This window comes from Aspergillus ochraceoroseus, assembly GCF_002846915.1.
Source record: "Aspergillus ochraceoroseus IBT 24754 chromosome Unknown P175scaffold_3, whole genome shotgun sequence".
Classification (NCBI taxonomy): Eukaryota; Fungi; Ascomycota; class Eurotiomycetes; order Eurotiales; family Aspergillaceae; genus Aspergillus; species Aspergillus ochraceoroseus.
The window spans coordinates 1871206-1895051 of record NW_024468478.1 but is presented as its reverse complement, the minus strand read 5'-3'; the positions used below and the strand labels follow the sequence as shown (position 1 = coordinate 1895051).

Genomic DNA, 23846 nt, shown 5'->3' with positions numbered 1-23846 from the left:
GAACCCCGACAAGACGACGATGGGCAATGAATATTCTCAGGGTTGAAAAATGGTTATGCCGGTAGTGGTGTAGGATAATCATATACCTATAATATTGTTCCTGCCTTGATGAGTTCTTCAATCACGTCAATTGTAAAAAAAACAACAAATAATATATATGGACTTTCCTCCAAAATTAGACCCAAGGGTTTCGTAAACAAGATGTCTTCCACTGACATACTTTAGGTTCCCTGTAAAAACTACTACTACGAGTAATAGAACAAAATGAAGAGGAGAATATGCTTTTTTTTTTTTGAATTATTTCTCGTGTCCATCTCATCCTTAGAACACATGATTTATACTTAAAACAACCCAGATTGTGATTTCCTCAAGGAAAATGGTATACAGTAGAGGGAAATTACGCCGCTATGCAAAGACACAAATCGACTATCGTCGTACCATCTAGAGTCCAGCCGCACTCTAGTTATTTATTCCCAGACCCAATTGTTGCCATTGCCAATGCACACAACAACAACCAGTGCGTACTTAATTTTCATCCAAAAAAAAAAAAAAAAAACGTAAGAAAAAAAAAACAGTATACATGAGACAAGTACCCAGTTCGATCGCTTAGTACTGCTTAGCTGCGGCCTGACAGGCTTTCTGTAAAGATAAAAAAAAAAAAAAAAAAAAAAGGTATTAGCAATGATATCTCCCAAGATGCGCTGCTTTTCTCAAGCGGAGCCTGTTCTAGTAGAACCAAAGCAAAGGGGCAAAGCACGTACCAGCTGGTCAAGGTACCATCCGCAGATGGACATGTTGCCCTGGTTTTCATCCATGCACTTGCGGAAGCTGCGAACATCAGCCTCGCAAGCAGGGTTCTCCCAGGAGCTGTTGGCGGCGTTGCTCTGCCACAGTCCACTGTCCATACCCTGAGACTGAGCGGGAGGGGCCTGCTGGGTCTCAGCCGGAGCGCTGGAGCCGCCGCCGCTGAAGAAACCACCGATGGCGTGTCCGATGGAGGAACCGACAGCTACACCACTGTGGGGAAAAGTCAGTATTTCTTTTTTTTTTTCAGAGAGCAAATGAATCCCAGGGTTGTTATTGCTATTCCCGAGGTAGTTTGCCACTGCAAAACAACCCGGAGTCCTGCGGAGTGGATATGGAACCGGGGGCAGGGCGGCGACTTACGCAGCGGTGGAAGCCATCTGGCCGAAGAGGCCGGGTCCAGAGCTCTGCTGGACAGGAGCGGGAGCGGGAGGAGCCTGCTGAGGGGCAGCAGGGGGGTGGGCAGCAGTCGAGTGAGGCTGGCTGTGCTGCTGGCCGTATGGAGCATGAGCCGGTTGAGCAGGAGCGGCAGTAGGGCGGGTGGGAGCGCTGCGCGCAGGGGTAGGAGCGGCACCACGGCGTTGACGAGGCATTTTGATTATGTGAAATGGGATGTTATTTCGGGGTAGTGAGGGGATCGAGACCGGGATCGAGATGGGAGACGAAAGTTATATAGTGAGGAGAGAGAGAGAGAGAGAGAGAAGTTTAAGAAGCCGCTCGAAACGTCGGCGGAGAAGAAGTCGAAAACTCCGATGCACAGGGCAAATTCGTCGATTTCGATTGGCCGAGGCGCAGATTATGTCATCAGGAACCAGTTATTACCGGGTTTTACCAAGTGCGGTATTTTTGGCTGACGTTTTCACGGGAGAATCCGGCAGCGGCGGTTATAAGACCGTATCGCCGTTACGCGGCCTTACCCAGACCAGGTACCTACGTAGCTACTGTAATTGTGCAAAAAGTCCAAGTGCCAGAAAGGCTGAATGAATGTCTACTATAATTCACTTACAAAAGAGGTCTTATAAAACCAGACTGTTATTGCTTCTGGGTTTCCATCATCGATCTAGATTAACTAATCTAATCTATGACAAAAAAGCATCTGTCTCGTGCATTATCTCCGGGCCTCCGAGACCATGACCTTGATGAGTCACTCGTGAATGATGATCGAGACTGTGCTTGATCGAATATTGATAAAGTTGCGGGAAATGTGGTGGAAGTTGCCGGTTCATTTCGCGCCAGCTGTTTGAATCTTTTTGCACTCGATGGAAGGATTCAAAGCGTAGATCCCACAAACCCGGATATCTGTTATAGGGGTGATCTGAAGAGACAAACCCCCGAAAGGCCAGCCGCTGTTGGATGTAATATGATGGTCACAGCCGTCTCACCTAACGAGAGGTATATGAGGGCGCCGAGGTGGTATTGCAGACATGAGCATCGATCTAGTACAAGCGTCGACAATGGTCCTAGCAGTGGTGATGTGGAGCATCTTTCTTTCATAAACAAACCGACGCGGGTGGTATCATGTGGTGTTAAGATCCTATAGTCACGGCATTCAAGTGGTCTTTCTCGCCTTCCTCGCTTCCACCTTTTTTTTTTTTCTATCTTTTTTCTGCTCTTTACGTCCCTCTTTGGTACGGCGGTTTGGATGTTTTGCATCTTTCCCCTTCTTGCCCTTCTGGGATTTAGTCGACGTCTGCTGCGGTTGTGATGCTTTCGTTTCCTCTTCGTCGCCAGGCTGGTTGGAATCAGACCCCGAATCGGAGTCGGAATCACTTGTATGGTTCTTAGAGGAGGTTTCCGGAGTAGCGCTTGCGTTCTTTGCCAGCAATGATGCCTTCAATTGTGCGCGTGCCTTTTCCTTAGCAATTTGCTCTTTCCGCTCCAGGTCAAACTTTTCATTTCCGGCCTGTGTCAATGAGTAGCTGTTTATCAACTAAATTGGGAGAAGGGCCTACGCACAAGACCGTGCTTGATAAAGCGGCTAGCAGCCTGTTTGTCAAGTGTCATAGTTCGTTGTTCTGGTTCAGTTTCTAGCGCCTTAATTTTCTCGAAGTATTGCTTCACTCTTGTTAATTCTCGAAAGACAGGGTGCTCTTTGGCATTAACCCCATGTAGACGGAGATACGCTTGATTATAGTCAGTAAATTGCTTCGTTTTGTCAAATATTCAGAGACATGATACGTACAGAATAGAAGAGACTCAAGAGTATAAGTCACAAGAACGTGAAATTTGGCTTTGTCCAAGACTGGTAGCTTCTTGGATGTTTCAACCACGGTGCTGTCTAGGATTGGGTTAAGGATCTCTTCCAGGTCATCGACGTTGTCATCCAGCTGCTCAAGCAGCGTAATAATGTCCGTAGTATCCATATCGTGTATTAGAATATGAACCACCGCAGAAAGTGAAATGAGTGAGTGAGTTTGAGGATCTCATAAAATTTTGTTGGCGAAATTAGTGTTGACTTTTTTTTTGCATCTGGAGGCGGTGTGGTAGGCGGTGGAGAGCTCTTTCTTTCTCCAACTTCAAAAGTTACATACAAATGGCTGATGTTCACTGCTGTCGACACCACCATTTAGTCTCTGCGCATGGCTTGGTGGGCTATGAGTGAATAGATTTCTATCTCAAATGCGATACAGCTAGGGAACAGGTGCTCCCTAGACTCCAAGGTGCTAGATTCTTGATATTATTGGTCGTCTTCGCCAATCTCTTCAAAGTGTCGCATACAATAGGAGTCCGTCCGCTCTTGCGGACGGCAATATCGGAATTATGCCTTGCCAGGGGGCGTAATGTTCAACGGATGTGTCCGAGTCGGCTGGCATCGACTTGGATGCAAGACGCTGATGAGGCGTCAAGAGAGGCTAGAGGGCATCGATTGTCTGGTCGCATCCATATCCTCGGCCTTGGAAATGTCGGAACTTTCGTCGCCCACTCTCTGGCAAGTCGGCCGTCCCCACCACCCATCACTCTTCTGCTCCATAACCCAGATGTATACGCGTCTTGGTTAGCGAAGAAGAAGTGCCTGTCTATCAATAGCAACGGACTGGATGATATCAAGACAGGGTTTGACGTTAACGTTTTGCATGATAAAACATGGCATTCATTTCCGTACTGGAACAAAGAAGATGGAACACCGATAGAGGATCAGCAAATTTCTGACGAGACTCTGGACGAAACTGTCGAAGATTCATTGGCACATTCGGCAGAGGATGATGAACAAATCGAATGCTTGATCGTTTCTGTCAAGGCACCTGTGACAGCAATGGCTTTGGAGTCCGTCAGTCACCGCCTGACTCCCGACTCTACCGTCCTATTTCTTCAAAATGGAATGGGTACTATCGATGAAGTTAACGAGAAAGTTTTTCCTGATCCTCATCAACGTCCACACTACATGTTTGGCATTGTCAGCCATGGCCTGGCGCGAAGAAAAGACCCGTTTCAAGTTTCTCATACTGGTGTGGGCACAACCATATTGGGGCCCGTGCTACCGCATAGCACAGGCTCCCTTACAACGAGTGAAAATGAGGTTGATTGGCCCCCAAGCACCAAATATCTGCTCCGCACCCTCACCCTTACGCCGCCCCTAGTCGCTGTCGCTGAAACCCCTTCTTCACTTATGCTTTACCAGCTGGAGAAGTTAGCGATGAATTCCGTCATCAACCCTCTGACAGCCTTGATGGATTGCGAAAATGGCGAACTCCTTTACAATTATAGCTTTACTCGTATAATGCGGCTTCTGCTTTTTGAAATTTCGAGTGTGGTCTGCAGTCTGCCGGAACTCCAGGGGATACCTGGAATAGAAAGTCGTTTCTCTCCTGAACGCTTACGGTGGATGGTTACACAACTTGCGAATAAGACAGCCAAGAACCACAGCTCCATGTTGCAGGATGTGCGTGCCAGAAAAACGACAGAGATCGAGTACCTGAACGGCTACATCGTGCGCAGGGGCGAGGAGCTGGGCATCAAGTGCGTCGTGAACTACATGATCAAGCACTTGGTATTGGCAAAACAGCAACGGTCAAAGCAGCGAGAATCAGGCGCCATACCGGTTGATATTATGAGAGATTTTGAGGACGAAAAATTTTAAATGTGTCCATTTTTCTGATAGCCTTGGGGTTTCTAGCCTGACACTGTATCAAAGGCTTCTTGACAGAGATTCTGGATCTGTCTCCACCGTTTCAGCAGCATTCGCACCTTCTCGCCGTGTTGTCTGGCGATTTCACCAGACCACAGACGCTCGAGTTCAGTTATAGCCGCCTCTGCTTCCATTTCATAAGCAGTTATCCATTCTTGGATAACGGCTTCGGATTTTTTTGCGTCAAATCCTCTGGTAGAGTAACCGAGGACATAATTTTGCCAATCTTCGGGTCGCATGTATTTCATGCAGGCAGCAATCTCGGTCCGGTAGCAGACGCCGGCGGCCGTTAATTGATAGTTCCTGGTGTGTATTGTGAGTGGGGCGAAAATAGTGCCTCGAAGAAGCAGGGAAACAATCAAGAATAGGGAGCCAGTGTGAGGGCAAACAGACTTACCCATAATACTTCTGCAAACTCAGCTCCTCCTGGAAAGAGGGACTTAGGTCTTGAAATATAATATCATCGAGGTATAATGATTCAGACTTGTTCTCGTCCAAGTAGAACCCGTCTAACATATAAAGTTAATCAGGTGCAAGTGAAAGCCTGGGCTCATTTTGTCTTACATTCAGTGAAAAGGAAATCATTCGGGTGTGGTCCGTAACTCATAAATATTTCCTCGCCTTCTTCTACACTGGAATTAGCAACCAACCCCCAAAACTAAACTTATATAACGTAGGTACATACCATATGATGTGGTAGCCCTAAAGACGTATTCCTTGCCGTCAAATTTTACATTGCACTATTCTAGTCAGTAAAGCTTCTCAAATGGAGCTGAGTTCACATACCGCTACATCAGAATGGTTGAAGTAGTCAGCAAAGGGTAACAATGCCATGGCATCGTTTCGGTCCTCCGGTGGTTCCTGGCCAGGCATTAAATAGTGAAAGCTTCTGGTATTGACAATCAACCAGTGGTAGGAAAAGCTTTCCCAATCCGTGTCGGGGAAGACAGCAACAACCCTATCCCACGCATTGCGCAACCTGGTCTTCTGCTGAAGGAGGAGATTTTGATGAGAACTCTTGTATTCGTGTTTTGGCTTTCTTTTCCGGATGCTATTCCAACGACCCGAGATCGACGGCGGGAGGAGATTTGTCGATTTGGCAGAGCGAGGATCGGCTTCACAGTTCGAGCCGCACAGAGACTCCGGCCACAGAATAGGCAAGCAGTCTTCAAAATCCTTTCTGCTGGGCCAGGTCTTCCGCCAGGGGTCATACTGTTTAAGGTCCTGCGGGTTTCCGTTGGTCAAGAAAGCAGCCAGAAGCACGTGAACAGGAGTGCCTTCTGGGAAATTTTCGGTAAATGAAGACGGGATGCCCTCGACTGTCAACATTATCTGCCGTGGTACTTTCACAATAGCTTCATCTTTCTGTGGTTGCTGGTGATTAGAATATGTAACAGAAGGCCTTGCTCTTTTTGGGGCGGGGGGGATCAACGGCGTACTTGTATACTTCGCAAGGCGATCATTCCCAACCCACGGCCTAGGAATCGCGCAGGACCGACTCCATTCGCAACAATGCCATTGGAAATGGCCCAGTCTGTGAACTGTTCATGTTCCTCCCCCGGCCACCAACTTGGCTTCATTTTGCGTTCGAAGGCTAGAGCTCAGGATAGTTGAGTCAGATATCGCGGTTATCAATCAATGTTTATCAGTAGTACGGTGCCACATAGCAGCCATCCATGCTGTCCGATCCATCTTCCGTATCATACCACCACTATCACCACCCAAACTGACAACATTCATTCTCCTCATCTCAGCTTGGGTTGACTGGGAATATGTCTGTTCTCGGAAGGTATGGTGGTGCACCTCTCCGTGCCCGAGAATTAGCCCTCCCGTCAATTCCCATCCGATCAACGTGTCGCTCGCGACCTTTTTCCGGCTTGAATCGTCCGCCGCCAAAATATCCCAACCATGTTCCGCTCAATTTCCTCGAGAAGGGCTTTCTCACCGTAGGCTCTGCATTGGGGTCTCTCCTGAATCCTCGAAGAGCAGGTGAGCTTGCTCTATAAACCCCCCCCCCCCTCCAAATACCCCGTAACTCGCTAATATTGAGTTCCTCTTCCAGACCTAATCGCAACCCTCGGCGAAGTCACAGCAACGCCATACTTCATCTACCGACTGCGCGATGCAATGCTCCAAGACCCAACCGGTCGCCAAATCCTCCGCGACCGCCCCCGCATAACTTCAACCACCCTGCGACTTCCCTACCTCCGCTCTCTACCCGAGAACTCCATCGGCCGGACCTACGCCGCTTGGTTGGACAGAGAAGGCGTCAGCCCGGATACCCGCGACAATGTCCAATACATCGATGACGAGGAATGCGCGTACGTCATGCAGCGGTACCGCGAGTGCCACGATTTCTTCCATGCGGTGACCGGGTTGCCGACCTTCGTGGAGGGCGAGCTGGCGCTCAAGGCGTTCGAGTTCCTGAATACGGTGATCCCCATGACGGGGCTGAGTATGTTTGCGGCGATTCGGTTAAAGCCCGCAGAGCGCGAGAGGCTTTTTTCGTTGTATCTGCCCTGGGCGGTGCGAAGCGGGTTACAGAGTAAAGAGCTGATTAATGTCTATTGGGAGAAGATTCTGGAGAAGGACGTGGATGAGCTACGTGCGGAGTTTGGGATTGAGAAGCCGCCGGATATGAGGGAGATTCGGAAGATGGTTAGGATGCAGGAGAAGCGGGAGAAGGAGAGACTCGAGGGGAAGTCTGTATAGTATAGTAATAATGTGCGCTCTTACGGGCGAGGAACATTGTGTGTATTTTACCTTTTTTTTTTTTTTTTTTTTTTTTAAGCGTGAAAACATATGTATACTTAGCATCTTTCTTGACTTCATATCTCAAGAACACGCACCCATACTTTATTACTCTCTCTCTCTCTCTCTCTCAGCCAGCATCAACTATAGCATAAAAGATCAATGGTCGAAACCAAGATATCATAAATCGTAACGCCTCATTTTTCTCAATAATGGGAAGGGGGGCTAAGAAATCAAATCGGAACAATCAACACAAGAAAAGAAACATACAACCGCTCACAAATCCAACAAATCATCATCATCATCCTCCCATCCTCCCTTCCGCCGAGAAATCACAATCTTATGCTCCTCCTCATCCTTGCGCTGGTTCTCCGCGACCGCGTTGAGAAGCTGCTTCAGCTGCTCCTCGGTCACCTTTTGCCGTAGCTGGCCTGTCTGAGCGAGCATGAGCAGACGATTTTCGATATCCACGGCACGCGATTCCTTGACGAGACGGATGCGCCCTAGACGGTCTGCGGCTTCGGGCTCAAGGATCTGGTTGAGGATTGTAGAGCGGCGTTCGGCTGGGTATTTCTGTTAGAGAGGAATGGGGATTTGACAACGGGGGTATACCTTCGGCTTGTCTGGAGGGGAAAAAGTAGAGTAGTTAGTTAGGAAAGCTTTTCTGTATATTTCGGTTGAGCTGTTGCGGAGCGGTGGAGAGAGGAGGGGCCATCGCAAAACTCACTGTCTCTGGTCGTCCTGGTTGCCTTCGGAGGGAGCTGCTCCTCCTCGAGAGCCACCCTGTTGCTGCTGGAGTTGCGCGAGACGAGCCCGTCGGATCTATTGCAGCACATCACGTCTTGGGTAAATATCGATCTGATCGAGCAAGACGAGCAAAGCGGTTTAAGGGGGGGGGGAGGGGTTGTATGCTCACCTCTTCTAGGTCTGCGTCCGCCATGGCTTGTCAAACGAGTACTGTAATCTCTGTGGAATAGGGGATAGGAATTATCCGAGACAAAAAGTAGCTCTGTGAGTCTCCTCCCTACGTTTTTAACGTGAGACAAACTCGCAATGATCAAGATGGGTTTATCTTGTTGAATACTTTAGTACTCCGTAGAGAAGTTTCGAACCCCACTATAATATTGTTGGATCCTGAGGCAGTAAGGCTACAACATGGGGGGGGGGGGGTGGTTTGGGCGAGCCTGAGGCTCCAGCTACCTACGCTCGGTCCTTTGGTGTAAAATAATAGATCTATAAAATATGATAATATTTTTCATTGACGTGCGTATTTATAGGTGGTACATAATCATGTCACTGCATTTATTGCGGTTACCTACGGTTGTGTCAGTGCGATACTCCGTACACAGCTTCAATACTCCGTCGTCCTCCGTGGGCGCACGTCTTTCTGAGACTCGAATGGTAGCCCCGGAGAATACAGTCTCAAACTTCAACAATGTGGGTGAGGGTCTCTTTGGCGCCGAGTGTCGTCACCATCTAAGGAAGTGGGTAACCGATCTCCAAATGATGGCCTTCGATGCAACTCCGTCGGATGGCGGCGAGGATAGGGAGCTCGGAACTGCACGGAGTTCTTCAGATTTCTCGACACCAATTTAAGCTGAGTGGAGAAAATCGATTCTATAAATTGAAACAAGGACAATCCTAGTCAACGTCAAGGAGACGGCCAGGGGAGTTCCTTGCGTCTGAAGATGTAGAGCCGAACGACTGGGTGGGAGCTCGCTGCTGAGAGGATCAAGATCCCGCCGCTATCCTGCATCTCAGCGAATGGGAAGACAGCTGAATAGTGGTTTAATATAGGCACGGACGACTCGGGACAAAGTTATCCTTAGCAATTATGAGTTATAAAAGAATGTGATAGAGATCGAGGGGACAACCTGAATCGCTACTAAAAATTGGGCAGGTCACAAGAGTGACTCAGCAATACAATACCATCGTGAGACCGGTAATATTACCACCCGCCACCCATCTTCGTATTTCCAGCCGTAATCAGATTTCACCCATTCTCCAACTCTTCCGCTTCCTGTTCGTCTTCTTCTGCTTCTGCTTCTTCTTCTTCTTCTTCCTCTTCCTCTTCCTCCTGGTCTATTAACCACCCTCTTCGAAGAGGGGTTACGCCTCCTACTCCTTCCACTTAATTAGCCAATCCCTCTGCCTTTCTTCCTCTTTTCCCCTTCCTATACCTTCGTTTCTGCGTCTATCCTTTCTCTCCCCCAGCCTCTCAAGTCCATTCCTTCTCTCCACATTCAATGCGTCCGTCGTCTCTGGATCCACTAGCAGCCCTTCTTGAAAGCTATCTACGCTCTAGCACCCTATAATATCTCCATTCTGGCATCCTTCGACCAAATACACAATTCTCAACGTTCCTTCGTCTGCTTCATGAGATAAGACTACGACGTTTCCCTTATCCTCCGGCACCTCAGGCAGCTCTCCACCACCATGACAGAGTACGCCCCTGAACCCCGAACGTATACGGCTCTTGCGGGAGGAGAAGCTAAAGATGTCACTAGTTTAATCGCCTTTCACTCGTACTATTCGCGCCATTCCTTCCTGTCCCCCTCCACCATGATTCCGCGTCCCACCAGCCACAAACGATCCCTCTCCTCAGGCAATAGGTCTCACTCCCCCAATAGACTCGTCACTAAAGCCAGGTCTATAAATGACCTGTCTGCAGCCGCTTTGGGGAAACCCACACCGGCCATTCGTTCTGTTAGCGTTGGGGGATTCCCGGATAACAACTTCAGCACATTAAAAGACCCCAGACTTCCAAGCAGTCCCGAATCTTCTGAGTCGCCCTCGCCTCCGTCACATCACCCTGGTCTCAGCAATGAAGTTGCCGCTCTGAGCGCTAAGCTCGTGCAGGCAATCAACAATCAAACAAAACTCGATGATAACCTAGTCGCCACCCGCCAAGACTTGGACCAGGCGCGGGAGCGGGTTCGTGCGCTAGAATCAGCAAACGAGAGCTATCGACGAGACATTGAAAATCTGGTCTATATCAAGAAATCCGATGCTGATGACGAAATTACCCGCCTCAAGGCCGCTTTGGCGGAAGAAAAGGCTCAGCGCATCTCGGTGGAAAAGGAAAAGAAAGGTATTGAGCAAGAGCTAGAGGCTCTGACAGCCGCCCTCTTTGAGGAAGCAAACAAGGTAATTCGTCTCCCCTTTGAATGATTCTGCCCCCGATGTCAATCTAACAATTCCCCTGCTAGATGGTTGCCGCTGCGAAGCTTGAGCGCGAAGCCGTTGAAAAGAAAAATGAACAGCTACGCTCCCAAATCAAAGACACCGAATCTCTTCTCGCGTCGCATCAGGAACAACTCGCAGAGCTGAAATCCGTTCTGCATGTTATGAACATATCAAACCATGATCTCGATGGTCGCACAGCCATCTCCACTGCTCCACCCTCCCCAGCCGGTCCCCTTCAACCATCGGGTCTTTCTAGAAAGAGCATGGAAGCTACAGATCTTCAAGATCAAGTCGTCCATGCCGAAATCGCCCCCGGACCCTCCACCAGTTTTGCAAACTTCATCAAAGCAGTGTGCCGAACCGACCTGCAGGCGTACGAGGATTTCCGGGAATTGTTTTACCTAGTCAAAACCTCTAAACCTCCTAGCCGGGCTGCGAGCGGGACCTATGCAGGGTTGAACGTTATGAGCTTGGCTGGTTTCAGCACCAGCGGATTCGGCTCCGCTAACTCGTCCCCCTCCAAATCCGTGACCCATTCCCCTAATGGAAGTGTCTCGTCACAGCACACAACATCTGGAATTTCTCTCAAGGAGACTCGCTTCTATAAGAGGGTTCTCATGGAGGATATAGAGCCAACCCTAAGACTTGATGCAGCCCCTGGCATATCTTGGCTGACCCGACGCTCTGTTCTGAGTGGGATCTGCGAAGGAAGTCTTGTTGTAGAGCCAATGCCATCCACTGTTAAGAAATACGAATGTCCATGCTCGCTATGTGGCGACCGTCGAAACGGCGGTGATAACGAGCGGACTCATCGTTTCCGCACATCTGACAATGAAACCGCGCAACGGTATCCCCTCTGTGTTCTTTGCCTGGAAAAGGTGCGCTCTTGCTGTGAATTCACCGGTTACCTTCGCCTTATCCTTGACGGCCATATTCATGTCGACGAAAGCGACGAGGAGAAGGAAGCATGGGAGGAGACTGTTCGCCTGAGGGAGAGAATGTTCTGGTCCAGAATTGGGGGAGGCATTATCCCTATGTTCGCACAGACGAGTGCTATAGTGGAACAGCAGGAGGAACAACCGCCCCACACGGCTACAGAGGCTTCCGATAGCTCCGCCATGCAGGTTGAACAGGATAACACCAAGGACACAATCACAAACGAGAAGGTGTCCGCCAAAGAGGAAATATGCGTCACCACCATTGTCGAACCTCTGCCCAACGGCACCACGGTTTGATCTCATGATACCCCCCCCCCCCCATTTTCAATTTTTTTTTTTTTTTTCGCTTTCATCAAAGACCAAATCGTCTTAAAATCCGCCCGAACACAGTACAGCTGTTTCAGTTACTGTGTAAGCGATTGTGGCAACATCTACGTTCTAGGCCGAGACTCGTCTCACAGCCAACAAAGGCCAGAAGAGTGGCCCCAGTTTAACAAGGCTATATAGCCCCCAGACGCGAGTCGTCATTTGCTATACCCCATACTTTCGCCTTACGGCTAACTTGCTATTACCAATTACTTTGAGCATGCTGCTCCTAATGGTCCGCTTAATCCCTTTATAACGGCCAGGCTAGAACCATATCATGCAGCACACAACGTGTATTATTATTAATATGGTTTTGATTCTCTGGTCTTTGTATACCGATTTCTTCCTGTTTATTATTTTTTTTTTCCCTTACTCTATTTTATTAATCACGGACGTTCTATTCGATTCCCTGACTTTGGCGCAAATCGGATACTACGGTCATTGCTCATGTTTATTTGGCGCTGTCTATTTTTTTTTTTTTCTGTCGCTTTCTTTCTTATCTTCTATCTTACTCGGGGGTCTGATCTTTCTATACATTTTTATGTGGTTTCTTTCTATTCATGCAATAGACACGGCTACGGAAGCTAGGAGTCTCGTGCAAGGAGTGGACAATATACGGCAGATCTATGGCTATTCCATGGGTTTATATCGCATAAATATACTGCCGATTAATGATTTATTCAGAAACATACGTATATTTTGTAAACCTTGGTTTTTGTGAAAGAGTAATGGAAGTAGTACGTACGTACGTAGCGCCCTGGGCACCCCAGACTATAATCATGGTAAAGAGAGAAACTATGAATCGATTTCACATAGGACCGCGAAAGCTTCGTGGGAAAAAAAAAAAAAAAAAAAAAAAAAAAAAAAGGCTTGATTGTATACTTTACAATTCGACACACGTCCACTCTCAAGTGATAATTGGGGGCGGAAAAAAAAAAAAAAGAAGAAGAACAAGAAAGGCCAAATCAACCCGAATAGGAAGAGGGTTCAGATGACTCTTGCTTGTACCGCTTATGAAGCTGTCTGATCTGTTCCTCGATATTCATGTTCTGCGGGTTCGGCGGCCCGCCCATAGGACCTACTGTGGGCTGTTGCTGCATGGGTCCACCACCGGGAGCGCCTTCGTACGCCATGCGTTTTTTCCTCGCTTCTTCCTCTGGGTCAGGGATATTCTGGAGTGCAGTGGAATCAAACACGTCGCTTCGTTGGCTGGCGAGTCGTTTCAGGTTACCGACGACATCGGCGGTAGATAGATTAGTCGTGGCTGTTCGGGACTGTGCCTTGGCTTGCTGTTCTCTCCATCGCGGGTCGAGCATCTCAATGCGCATGTGTTGGGATAGCTCGGCTTCGGGGATCTGTTGTTTACAGTTGGGGCAGAGGGCGGTGGCGCCGGCGGGGTTGAGGCGGCGGGCTTGGGCTCGCGGCACGTAGTCGGAGCGAATACGCATCGGTTGCTGTTGGTTAGGGGGTGCTTTGGCGGCAGCTTGGGCGGCAGCGGCTTGTTCACGGGCTTCCATGCGCTCCCTGATGCGCTGTTCTTCTTCCTGGGCTGCTGTGGTAGCGGCGCCAATGGCCGGGGCGGCGGGGATAGCTTGAGGTAGTTGTGGCTGGATGGGGTATACAGGGCCCGCGGGCTGGATGAAGGGTTGGGGTTCGGGCTGTACTGGGTAGGCGTTATAGTAGGTTGGGACTTCTTCGTCAGTGGGCATGGCTTCTTCGATGCGAAGTGGGTTCAGAGACATCATTGCTTTCTGCTCGAGGGATGCGGATTGAAGGTCGTTGAGGGAGGTTGGGGGAGGAAGATCGACTGGGTCGTCCGCCTCGGTGAAGAGGACGCTTTCCACGACCACGAAGTCGTGCCAGTCAATCTGGGCGTAGGCAATCCGTTCTTGCTCCTCTTCCTCCTCTTTCTTTTGCTTCTGTTGTTCTTGGTACTTCACCCACTCCGCCCGCTGTTTGGCGCGATCCAGAATATGGAACTTGCTCTTCACGTTCTGTTCCAGCTCCGCAAGCCGTTTCTTCTCTGACGTCGCCTCATCAATGCCCTCTGGCCGTAGGAGCATAGTGTATTGATCGACTAGCCTCGTAAAAAATTGATAAAGACTGTGCTGCGGGCGTAAGAAATCGAACTGGAAGTTTCGCGTTTCTCGTTGCGAGAGGGCCGTCATGAATGCCTTGCCACGTTTGGCGACGAAAAGAGCCGTAAGCCGGACAACCTCCAGATCCTGTGCGTTAATTATGGGCATTCGGGCTGAAAAATGGAACTCCGGAGGTTCTTCCGGACCCTGGGGTACTTCGGGCGCTGGAGCTGGAGTTGCGTCTCCTGGGCGGCCGGTCAACACATCCGTCCCTCGTCCCTCTTTGATTTCGGTGAGACGCCATTGGTAGAATGGTGCGTATGCATCGTTCGAGTTTAGGAAGGAGAACTTGGGGTTATTTCGTTCCTTTTCGCGCACACGATCTAGGGAAGAGAGGAGGGATAAGTATCTTGGCTGATGCTGAGCTGCGACGGTGGGGGGTGGGAGTGAGGGGGCATACCTTCGAAGACGATGCCATTTCGAGCGACGTAACCAGCCGTCTTCTCGACGATCGCTATGAATTGTTAGTATCCGTTGCGCTTCATCGGACGAGTCCATTGGAGAAAGAAGAGGGAACTGACCTCGAATATCCTTGGGTGGCAAGACCACTCCCTCAGGTGGTTTGCTCGCATCCTCTGGGGCTGTTGGAGTATTTCCATTACTCATTGAGGCCATGTTCGCGAGACCAGAAAGACTGGAGGTGAACAAGCGAGTGAGTGAGTGGGCGATGCAGAGAGCTCTCAGAGTGAAGTTAGATAGCATTCCAGTATTATTTCTATTTCATCTTCTTCCGACGCGACTGGAGAATAGCCGCGCGTTTAAGGACTGGGGTTTGATTGGGTGGATTAGACGCGGGAACTAAACCCAGATAGGCTGGGAGCGACTCGTTATTACATAAGTGCGACATCATGTGTTTCGAGACGGAGGCTGAATTTCAATTCAACAATATTTAACTCTTCCGCTCCTGTAACTAATAAATGAGAGAGAGAAAGACGATTCTAGGGAGAGAACATGACGCAGTAGGAAAGGAACCCCTAAAGGTCTCTGCTTGCGGCCAAAAGTTCCCCTGCCACCCACTTGTATGTACATAGCAGGACGATCTGGCCTTAAAGCGGGTACACCAGTTTACGAACTCCTTTTTAAATGTGTAGTCAGTAAAAGAAGTAACTGACTAGTCCGTAATCCTTAAGACTGACTTTCCACATGTGTGGTCGAGTCTTCTAGCTAATTAAGTCCAGCTGTTCCTTCATCCGTTCCCGTTTCTTCCCCTTCTCTCCCCTCTCTGTGTGATGGCGCTTCGTGTTTAGAGTCTACTGCATCCTAAATTCTCCTATTCTTCTTCTTCTTCTTCTTCTTCTTTCCACGACTTTATTGCTTCCTCCCTTTATCTGATTTCTTACTTGCTGTATTGCTTGGTTTCGTGGGTTTTGTGAGCGCTAACTACTTGCTGTTTGTCGGAAGTATTCATTCCACCGCAATAATCTGCGCTCTTTCCCCTCGATTTTCTCTCAATGATCTTCTAAACACTCCTTTCTTTCCTCTTACATTTAGGTTAATCCCTTTACTCTCGCTTCCATTTCTTCCTTTCTCTCCCTCCGCGTCTGGGAGAATCAATCCCACACCGCAATGGCGCCAAAGTCCAAGGACACCCTGGGGGTTCACCCTCCCCGGGCCTCGTCGCGCTCCCCCAGTCGGTCCCCCAGGCCCAAGAATCGCAAGAAGGCCCCCGCAGTGATCTCCAGTTATGGATCGGATGGGGTCACAAATAATAACATTTTCAATCTGCCCTCCTCCGATTACAAGGCGATGGTTCTGTTGATCTTGGTTGCCGCCGTTGTTCGTCTGTTTAGGATTTACCAGCCGACGAGCGTTGTCTTTGATGAAGTCCAGTATGTCTTGGCCTTGAAGAAAGAAATATTTACAACGCGATCGATGCTAATGTTTTGATGCATAGTTTCGGAGGTTTCGCTACCAAGTACATCAAGGGCCGCTTCTTTATGGACGTTCACCCCCCTCTCGCCAAACTCCTCATTACACTGGCTGGCTGGCTCGCCGGGTTTCAAGGCGACTTTGATTTCAAGGAAATTGGCAAGGATTACATCGAACCCGGAGTGCCCTATGTTGCGATGCGCATGCTTCCCGCCGTGCTGGGGATCTTGACCGTCCCCATTATGTTTTTGACCCTCAAAGCTACCGGGTGCCGTACCACCACTGCCGTGCTGGGGGCTGGTGCGATCCTCTTTGGTGGGTCCCTGTCAGCAAAACAAGCACTGGACGGTTATACTGACGATGTATAGAGAATGGATTGGTTACTCAGTCTCGTTTGATCCTGTTGGACTCCCCCTTGGTGTTTTTCACTGCGCTTACCGCACTATCGTTCTCGTGTTTCACGAACCAACAAGAATTGGGCCCTTCGCATGCCTTCCGCGGACCCTGGTGGTTCTGGCTGGTGGCGACTGGCCTATCTCTAGGCGCTACTCTGAGTGTGAAGTGGGTTGGTCTGTTTACCGTTGCCTGGGTCGGCTCCCTTACGATCCTGCAACTCTGGGTGGTCCTCGGTGACACCAAGAATGTCACTCCTGTATGTGCCATATTAGTCTCTTGAACCGGCTGTTGAGGAAACTGACCCATTGTTTAGCGCCTCTGGTTTAAACACTTCTTTGCTCGTGTCTTCTGCCTGATCGTTATCCCCCTCGCGTTCTACTGCTCCATGTTTGCAATTCACTTCATGTGCCTCGTCAATCCCGGAGAGGGGGACGGCTTCATGTCTTCAGAGTTCCAAGCCACCTTGAATTCCAAGGGAATGCAAGCTGTCCCCGCAGATGTTGTCTTTGGCTCTCGTCTAAGCATTCGCCATCACCACACGCAAGGTGGATACCTTCACTCCCACAGCCATATGTACCCCACCGGCAGCAAGCAGCAGCAGATTACTCTGTATCCGCATAAAGACGAGAACAATGTTTTCATCGCTGAGAACCAGACCCAGCCCATCGGTCCCGACGGAGAAATTGAAGGCCCCTTCGCATGGGATAATATTACCGCCGAATACATTGAAGACGGCTCTGTTATCAGGCTGAACCATCTGATGACACAGCGAAGAATTCATTCTCACAATGAGCGTCCTCCCGTGACCGACGTTGATTGGCAGTTCGAGGTTTCTGCTTACGGTTATGAAGGCTTTGCTGGTGATGCCAACGACTTCTGGCGTGTCGAGATCGTCAAATCGTTGTCAGACGGAGAAGAAGCCAAGAAGCGTGTGCGCACCATTCAAACCAAGTTCCGACTAGTCCATGTCATGACTGGCTGCGTCTTGTTCTCCCACAAGGTTAAGCTTCCCGACTGGGGCTTCGACCAACAGGAAGTTACCTGTGCCAGAGGAGGCTCTCTGCCCAACAGCGTGTGGTACGTTGAATCAAACAGTCATCCCATGCTACCTGAAGATGCCGAAAAGGTCACCTACCGTGACCCTGGATTTTTCGGCAAATTCTGGGAGCTCCAGAAGGTGATGTGGACTACCAACGCAGGGCTTACCGAATCCCATGCCTGGGATTCCCGCCCACCTTCTTGGCCCACCTTGCTCCGCGGTATCAATTTCTGGGGCCGCGACCACCGTCAGGTCTACCTCTTTGGAAACCCATTCGTCTGGTATTCGTCTACTTTCGCCATCGCCATCTATGCTATTTTCAAAGGAATCTCTCTTATTCGTTGGCAGCGCAACTGTGGTGATTACCGCAACGCCACTTTCAAGCGTTTTGACTATGAAATTGGTACCAGTGTTCTTGGCTGGTGTTTCCACTACTTCCCGTTCTATCTTATGGCGCGCCAGCTCTTCCTACATCACTATTTCCCAGCCCTTTACTTTGCTATCCTTACCCTGTCCCAAGAATTTGATTTTCTTGCCAGCCGTATCAAGAGTCTCGGCCTCCCGTCCCGGCCAGTCATTGGGAAGGCATTGACGGCTATCTTCCTTGCACTCACTATCTTTGCATTCGCCCTCTACTCCCCTCTGGTTTATGGCAACCCATGGACCAAGGACGCCTGCCAAAAGGTCAAGCTCCTTAGTTCGTGGGACTTTGATTGCAATACTTTCTACACTGACGTAAGTGTCCCAGAATGGCGACCCCCGCGACGAGGGTTCTAAAGCGCTCCGTGCCACCACAACGGCGACGACGACTAACAAAGTTGCATTAGCTTGATCAATATGTGACTCAATTCGCCAGCACGAACGCAGTGATCCCAACAACCCCGGCACCTGTGGCCCAAGCGCCTCCGCCCGTTGTGCCCGAACCAGCGGGCAAGCAGCAGGAGCAGAACCCTGCTCAGGAAGAGATTCAAGAGCCCATAGTTACCTCTAGCACTCCACAGCTTCGTGGATCTCAGGCGCGAGTGGAATACCGTGATCAAAACGGCAACGTTCTCGACGAAGAGGTGGTGGCATCATTGAGGAAGGAAGGCAAGGTCTCGTTTGAGACGAGACACGAAACCAGAACCCGTCTGGAAAATGGCCACTTGGTTGACGTTGTCGATGGCAAACTCGCACCCCCGCACCCAGATGTTGAAGGTCAGAACCCCGAAACCTCTGGCAAGCAGGAGGAAGAGGCCCTGGACGACAGCCCGGCTTCTGCAGCTGGAGCCCAAATTTCTGTTGAAGAACAGAGTTCTCCTGAGCCAAAACCGGCCAGTGAGGGAAATGAAGCGACCATTTGAAGGAAATATAATACAGGACGCATTTAGCAGGGGTTGGCTTACCATTTTTTTTTTTTGCCTGTCTCTCTCTCTCCACACATTTCTTATCTGTTCATTATTTGTGTTCTAACAAAATCAACTTCTCTGTATTTCTTAAACAATAATGGTTTTTTTTCTTTCTTTTTTTCTTTTTTCCTTCTTATTTTGATCTAACGAGTGGTGTGGCCATACATATGATGATAATAAATCCGTGATTTCAGGCTACAGAGCATCAAGCAAAAACAAAGAATCTCCAATTGATTCACGTCAAAAACGAACTATGCACAAAGCTCTTGTCAAAAACAAAGCCTCACTCCATACTCTAATCTTCACAGCAATTTTAGTGTACAGCAAGAGGCCCCTCTCTCAACTCGAAAAAAAAAATCACTATCATATTCCTCCGCGGTAGCTGTATAACTTGTCTAGAAGTCGTACTCTTCCTTGCCGTACTTGTTGAAGCGCTCATGAAGATCCTAGAAGGGTAAAGTAGTGTTAGCGAACCCCAATTCCCTCCAATATAAAAAAAAATCACATGCAAAGGAAGAGCATACCTCTGGCAGGGTGACATTGGGGATAATGACGGTGTTCAGAGCGCTGGGAGCGTTTCTGAGGGGCTGGCTCTTGTCACCGTTGGGGTGGTACTGGTACTTGTAGGACTTGCCACTGGCATCCTCACGCTCCCAGGGCATAGAACTATCGGGGATACGGACGTTGCTCTCGGAGGTGACGGAGGTGGGTTTCTTGCCGAAGTACCTAGATTCAAAAGAAGAAAGAAAAAGAAAAACGAATTAGTCGCTATTTATTATTCCCTTAGGTGCATCCCATGCCACATTGACGATCAATTAGGCTCTTCTTTCGGTTTGTTTTGTTTGGTGTTAACTCATCCGATTTTCCGAGCGGTCTTGAACCCCCCCCCCCTCCCAAATGGCATGATCCGTGAATAGTGAAGTGAAACTCACCAGCCGGCACCGAGGAAAGCACCAGACATGATAGCGAGCAGTACCTATGTATCAATTAGAGACACGACTCCAAATTCGAATCAGTTCCGATCGGAGAGTTCCGTACATAGAGCTCGGGATCACGCTTAGGAGCCTTGTCGAGGCTGGCTTCCTCCAGCTTGGAGCTGTAGAGGCGGCGCTGGGGAGCGCGGAAAAGAGCCTGGCGGGCAAAGGCCCGGCGAGAGGCCATGGCAGCAATTGAAGACATCGTGAGGGTTGGAGCGGAAAGCGTGGAGGCGGGAGACAATGAAGAGGGAGAGGAACTTTCTGGGTTCGAAGTGGGAGAGCGAAACTCGACTTGGAAGTCGGACGATGACGGCGCATTCATCACCTGATCTGCTGAGTCAGCGCTGATATCCTAAAGCGATCCAAAGCAGGCGATTCGCTTCCAAGATGAATCTCCATATCGTGATGTGACGTGTGTGGATGTATATGTGTGTGTGTGTGTTGCTCCCTATGCTGCCTCACTACTGTGTACCTGATTAATTCGCCGGGGATTTCTCTCAAGGTGAGTTGGTGGCTGAATATCTCTCTCTCTCTCTCTCTCTCTCTCTCTCTCTCTCTCCCGCTCTTTCTTCTCTCCCCTTTTAATGAGCCAGGGGGTTAGTGAATGAAACCCACAACGATCTCTTGCTTTCAGATGAATCGGCTGAGGTGATGGAATCTTTCACACTGAGCTAACATCGATATTTTCGAATCTAGGTCGCTTACGTTCTTTATTCTATTGTTTTGTTTTACTGTCGCTCCTTACCAGCTCCCGTCTCTCTCTCTCTCTCTCTCTCTCTCTCTCTCTCCCGCCTTGCCTCGTTTGGGATTGAACTACATACTGGACCCCATCATGATACCCTGCCGTGATCCATAACAGCATATTATATTCTGAATCCTTTCCGATCAAACATGGCGTTCCCGTCAGGCAACTCGGAACCCAATGAGTCTACGAACCCTCCTCCCACGGCCCCTGTTCTGGGTATCCCTCGTCCTCCCTCCGTCGGGGGCATTTCGTCGCGAGTGACCGATATGACCTCCGAGGATGGCGAGCAGTCGCAATCATACACTGTCTCATCGCAAATCCCCCAGTCTCGACCTTCCGTATCTCGACGAGTACCTCCGCCTGCAAGAAGCTCCATCGCCTCCACCAGTCAAACCACAACCCGTCCAGGAAGTTCGGGGAGCAGACTCAGCCGGACACACATCCCTTCGTTAGCTGCGCAGGGCTTTTTCCGGCCCATGTCCTCGCAGCGTCTGCAAGCTCATCGAGGACGTCCGATGACAAAGGGCACAACCGTCTCATCGGAGGATTGGGGGGGGGACCAGGCTAGTCAAAACAGGAGGAGTCTAATCTCGAACAGTACCTTCCCGAACTCCGTTCACCAAGTCGACCAAGAAGCGCCTCCGTCGCGAGGAACCGAGTTCACGGATCCAATCATTCCTGACCGAAATACCTCGAATGCCAGCCCTATCGGCAATACTACAGGGAGGAGCCTAGGTGAAAGCGCCAAGCTCCTGCACGACAGGGAGCGAATGTACAAACCCACGCCACCGCACCTCAATCTCGGAGTAAACTTCAAGGCCACGAATGACCCCGAGACTCCTGAGAGATCACCTCTTTCTTTCCTCAGCCTACAGAATAAGAATGCGCCAGCGGAAAATCGTGATAACAGGACACATGAGCGGTTATCATCTGCGGGATCGTCTCCTGCGTCGATTGAAAAACAGAGCCATCCGATACCCAAAGGAAAGAAGGGCAAGAATTATGAATACTTTGTTGGAAACACTATTTTTTGGGGTGGAGGCAGATTTCAGAATTCTAGGGACAAGCCGGTCAATATTGCAACTGGACTTTTTGTAGTGGTGCCCAGTGGTCTCTTTTTTGGATTTTCGTATGTTTTACCCCCGGCGCATCATCTACGCTGCAGTACTAACACTCTGACAGGGCTCCCTGGCTTTGGCATCATATCTCACCAGCTATTCCCATTTTATTTGCCTATCTATTCTATCTATGTTTCTCATCGTTTATACACGCATCGGTAGTTGACCCGGGGGTAAGATTGAACCCAACACCCTCTCTCACTGTTGGCATTCCAACTAATGCCTCTCTTATATAGGTCATCCCTCGTAATCTTCACCAGATGCCGCCATCCGATCCCTCTGATGATCCATTGGCCGTCGGCCCACCAACCAACGATTGGGTGATGGTCAAACTCGCCACCTCCGAGGTTGCAGCTATGGATGTCCCTGTCAAATACTGTAAGACCTGCAGTGTCTGGCGTCCACCACGATGCTATCATTGCCGCGTGTGCGATAACTGTGTCGAGACGCTCGATCATCACTGTGTGTGGCTCAACAACTGCGTTGGCCGCCGCAACTACCGATATTTTTTCACCTTCGTCAGCACCTCCACGCTGCTTGCCCTTTTCTTACTCGGTGCCAGTCTTGCCCATATTCTGGTGTATCGCTCGCATGAGGGCATCAGTTTCGGCGCTGCCATTGACAAGTGGCGGGTCCCCTTTGCCATGGTCATCTACGGGGCCGTGGCAGCTCCCTATCCCGCTTCATTATGGGCATATCATATCTTCCTCGTCGGCCGCGGCGAGACTACACGCGAGTATCTGAACTCTCATAAGTTCGCCAAGGTCGATCGCCACCGTCCCTTCACACAGGGAAACGTCTTCCGGAATTGGATGTCGGTGTTTGGACGGCCTCGTCCACCGACCTACATGCAATTCAAAGAGTATTATCAAGAAGGAGACCAACGGTTAAGTACGATAAAGCGGAAGTACCTCCCCCGGGATGTCGAGGCTCAAGCGAACATCGAGATGGAACATGTGCCTCCTCCTCCTCCCAGCCAGGGCTGAGTTTTGTCTATTCATCTTCTTTATCTACATTCATTTTATCAATGTATTTTTTCTTCTCCTTCTCAATCATCTAAATCTGAACCTCTCTCTCTCTCTCTCTCTCTTTCTTTTCTTTTTTTTTTTTTTTTTCTCTCTTTCAATCTACTTTTCCTACCTATAGTTTCTCTTCAACGGATATGTATTTAGAATTCCTAGCTAGCCAGCAAGGTTTGGGATGTGATAAACGGAACGGACGACTGTATCTAACGGAATCAAGTAACTTACTTAGTAACAAATTTAACTATCTTGAACTGACGTCCACTTATATATATATATAGTCATAGGTACGTATAGTAGTGGTGGGCTCCCAGATATCAAAGGATTCCTCCGTACAGTACCTTACCCAGGGCCAAATCAATTCAGCCAATCAGACCTCATGCCAAGGAGAGATGTGGGAATGTGCATTGTGGGGACTGCAAGATCCCTGTCGCTGTGGGGCGGCCATTACCTAAAGGGGAAGCGATTAGCCGGCAAAGATACACCCTAGGCCTAAATAGGGTAAGTCCAAAAATACCGCAGCTACCGGAGTATACCTTAGGTATAGTTATACTCTTGAAGGGTACTCCGTTTCTCTACCTGCTACTAAGTACTTAACTACCTGGTCTGGTGTATTCGCGTCTGGAGGAAGTCATGATATGATGGATTTCGCAATGATCGTTTTTTTTTTTTTTTGGTGCGCGACAAAAGAGAAGAACGAGTGATAAGAGATATACGCGGATGTGACAGGCTGTCGCCATTTTAATGGCACCGTTCGAGTATCTCGCTATCTCGTCGCATCGGTAGTCTCGTAAGTGGACATGAAGTAGGAGATGAATTGACGAGATCAACCGAGGAAGACCTGTGCGTTATCTCAAGCAGTTGGGGTTTACCCTGGACGCGATGATGGTATGACATCGGTTGACAATTAGTAGCTCGGTCCCTGGTTCTCCGGGCGCGAGGGGAAATCCAGCAGCAGCAGCAGCAGCAGCAGCAGCACAGAA

The 23846-nt window shown here is 49.5% G+C and overlaps 12 protein-coding genes across 12 annotated transcripts; 6 read left to right on the top strand and 6 right to left on the bottom strand.

The window, feature by feature from the left end:
- Positions 1-538: 538 nt before the first annotated feature.
- On the bottom strand, positions 539-1397 carry P175DRAFT_0556877 (coiled-coil-helix-coiled-coil-helix domain-containing protein; the record flags this gene model as incomplete). The annotated part of the gene is made up of 3 exons (XM_040900722.1): positions 539-639; positions 762-1017; positions 1168-1397. The coding sequence occupies 3 exons, from the start codon at positions 1395-1397 to the stop codon at positions 607-609; spliced, it is 519 nt and encodes a 172-aa protein (XP_040753319.1). The 3' UTR covers positions 539-606.
- A 956-nt stretch (positions 1398-2353) lies between these two features.
- Positions 2354-3167, bottom strand: P175DRAFT_0492539 (Sas10/Utp3/C1D family protein; the record flags this gene model as incomplete). Its single annotated transcript, XM_040895896.1, has 3 exons — positions 2354-2707; positions 2761-2927; positions 2987-3167. The coding sequence occupies 3 exons, from the start codon at positions 3165-3167 to the stop codon at positions 2354-2356; spliced, it is 702 nt and encodes a 233-aa protein (XP_040753318.1).
- A 458-nt stretch (positions 3168-3625) lies between these two features.
- P175DRAFT_0434116 (ketopantoate reductase family protein) lies at positions 3626-4882 on the top strand (the record flags this gene model as incomplete). Its single annotated transcript, XM_040893638.1, has 1 exon — positions 3626-4882. The coding sequence occupies one exon, from the start codon at positions 3626-3628 to the stop codon at positions 4880-4882; it is 1257 nt and encodes a 418-aa protein (XP_040753317.1).
- Positions 4883-4898: 16 nt separating this feature from the next.
- On the bottom strand, positions 4899-6510 carry P175DRAFT_0545552 (uncharacterized protein; the record flags this gene model as incomplete). The annotated part of the gene is made up of 6 exons (XM_040900394.1): positions 4899-5233; positions 5328-5439; positions 5495-5557; positions 5616-5670; positions 5717-6295; positions 6370-6510. The coding sequence occupies 6 exons, from the start codon at positions 6508-6510 to the stop codon at positions 4915-4917; spliced, it is 1269 nt and encodes a 422-aa protein (XP_040753316.1). The 3' UTR covers positions 4899-4914.
- Positions 6511-6630: 120 nt separating this feature from the next.
- coq4 (ubiquinone biosynthesis protein COQ4) lies at positions 6631-7718 on the top strand. The gene is made up of 2 exons (XM_040894644.1): positions 6631-6919; positions 6993-7718. Exons 1-2 carry the CDS (start codon positions 6703-6705, stop codon positions 7640-7642), a joined length of 867 nt encoding a protein of 288 aa, XP_040753315.1. The 5' UTR covers positions 6631-6702; the 3' UTR covers positions 7643-7718.
- Positions 7719-7735: 17 nt separating this feature from the next.
- On the bottom strand, positions 7736-8905 carry P175DRAFT_0206533 (DNA-binding protein). Its single transcript, XM_040892585.1, has 5 exons — positions 8886-8905; positions 8598-8797; positions 8409-8503; positions 8294-8304; positions 7736-8244 (listed from the first exon to the last, which is right to left on the bottom strand). The coding sequence occupies exons 2-5, from the start codon at positions 8619-8621 to the stop codon at positions 7958-7960; spliced, it is 417 nt and encodes a 138-aa protein (XP_040753314.1). The 5' UTR covers positions 8622-8797; positions 8886-8905; the 3' UTR covers positions 7736-7957.
- A 1212-nt stretch (positions 8906-10117) lies between these two features.
- On the top strand, positions 10118-12102 carry P175DRAFT_0434581 (guanine nucleotide exchange factor SEC2; the record flags this gene model as incomplete). The annotated part of the gene is made up of 2 exons (XM_040893669.1): positions 10118-10828; positions 10891-12102. The coding sequence occupies 2 exons, from the start codon at positions 10118-10120 to the stop codon at positions 12100-12102; spliced, it is 1923 nt and encodes a 640-aa protein (XP_040753313.1).
- Positions 12103-12275: 173 nt separating this feature from the next.
- Positions 12276-13035, top strand: P175DRAFT_0206499 (uncharacterized protein). Its single transcript, XM_040892584.1, has one exon. The coding sequence runs from the start codon at positions 12449-12451 to the stop codon at positions 12890-12892; it is 444 nt and encodes a 147-aa protein (XP_040753312.1). The 5' UTR covers positions 12276-12448; the 3' UTR covers positions 12893-13035.
- Positions 13036-13068: 33 nt separating this feature from the next.
- Positions 13069-14985, bottom strand: P175DRAFT_0477644 (putative pre-mRNA splicing factor). The gene is made up of 3 exons (XM_040895326.1): positions 14831-14985; positions 14710-14763; positions 13069-14632 (listed from the first exon to the last, which is right to left on the bottom strand). The coding sequence occupies exons 1-3, from the start codon at positions 14922-14924 to the stop codon at positions 13137-13139; spliced, it is 1644 nt and encodes a 547-aa protein (XP_040753311.1). The 5' UTR covers positions 14925-14985; the 3' UTR covers positions 13069-13136.
- Positions 14986-15875: 890 nt separating this feature from the next.
- On the top strand, positions 15876-18956 carry pmt1 (protein mannosyltransferase 1; the record flags this gene model as incomplete). Its single annotated transcript, XM_040898381.1, has 5 exons — positions 15876-16138; positions 16204-16493; positions 16547-16830; positions 16888-18348; positions 18441-18956. 5 exons carry the CDS (start codon positions 15876-15878, stop codon positions 18954-18956), a joined length of 2814 nt encoding a protein of 937 aa, XP_040753310.1.
- Positions 18957-19024: 68 nt separating this feature from the next.
- Positions 19025-20229, bottom strand: P175DRAFT_0523115 (uncharacterized protein). Its single transcript, XM_040899296.1, has 4 exons — positions 20040-20229; positions 19934-19977; positions 19526-19727; positions 19025-19447 (listed from the first exon to the last, which is right to left on the bottom strand). Exons 1-4 carry the CDS (start codon positions 20178-20180, stop codon positions 19397-19399), a joined length of 438 nt encoding a protein of 145 aa, XP_040753309.1. The 5' UTR covers positions 20181-20229; the 3' UTR covers positions 19025-19396.
- Positions 20230-20386: 157 nt separating this feature from the next.
- Positions 20387-22956, top strand: erf2 (palmitoyltransferase ERF2). Its single transcript, XM_040894643.1, has 3 exons — positions 20387-21852; positions 21906-22014; positions 22078-22956. Exons 1-3 carry the CDS (start codon positions 20870-20872, stop codon positions 22825-22827), a joined length of 1842 nt encoding a protein of 613 aa, XP_040753308.1. The 5' UTR covers positions 20387-20869; the 3' UTR covers positions 22828-22956.
- The last annotated feature ends 890 nt before the right edge of the window (positions 22957-23846 follow it).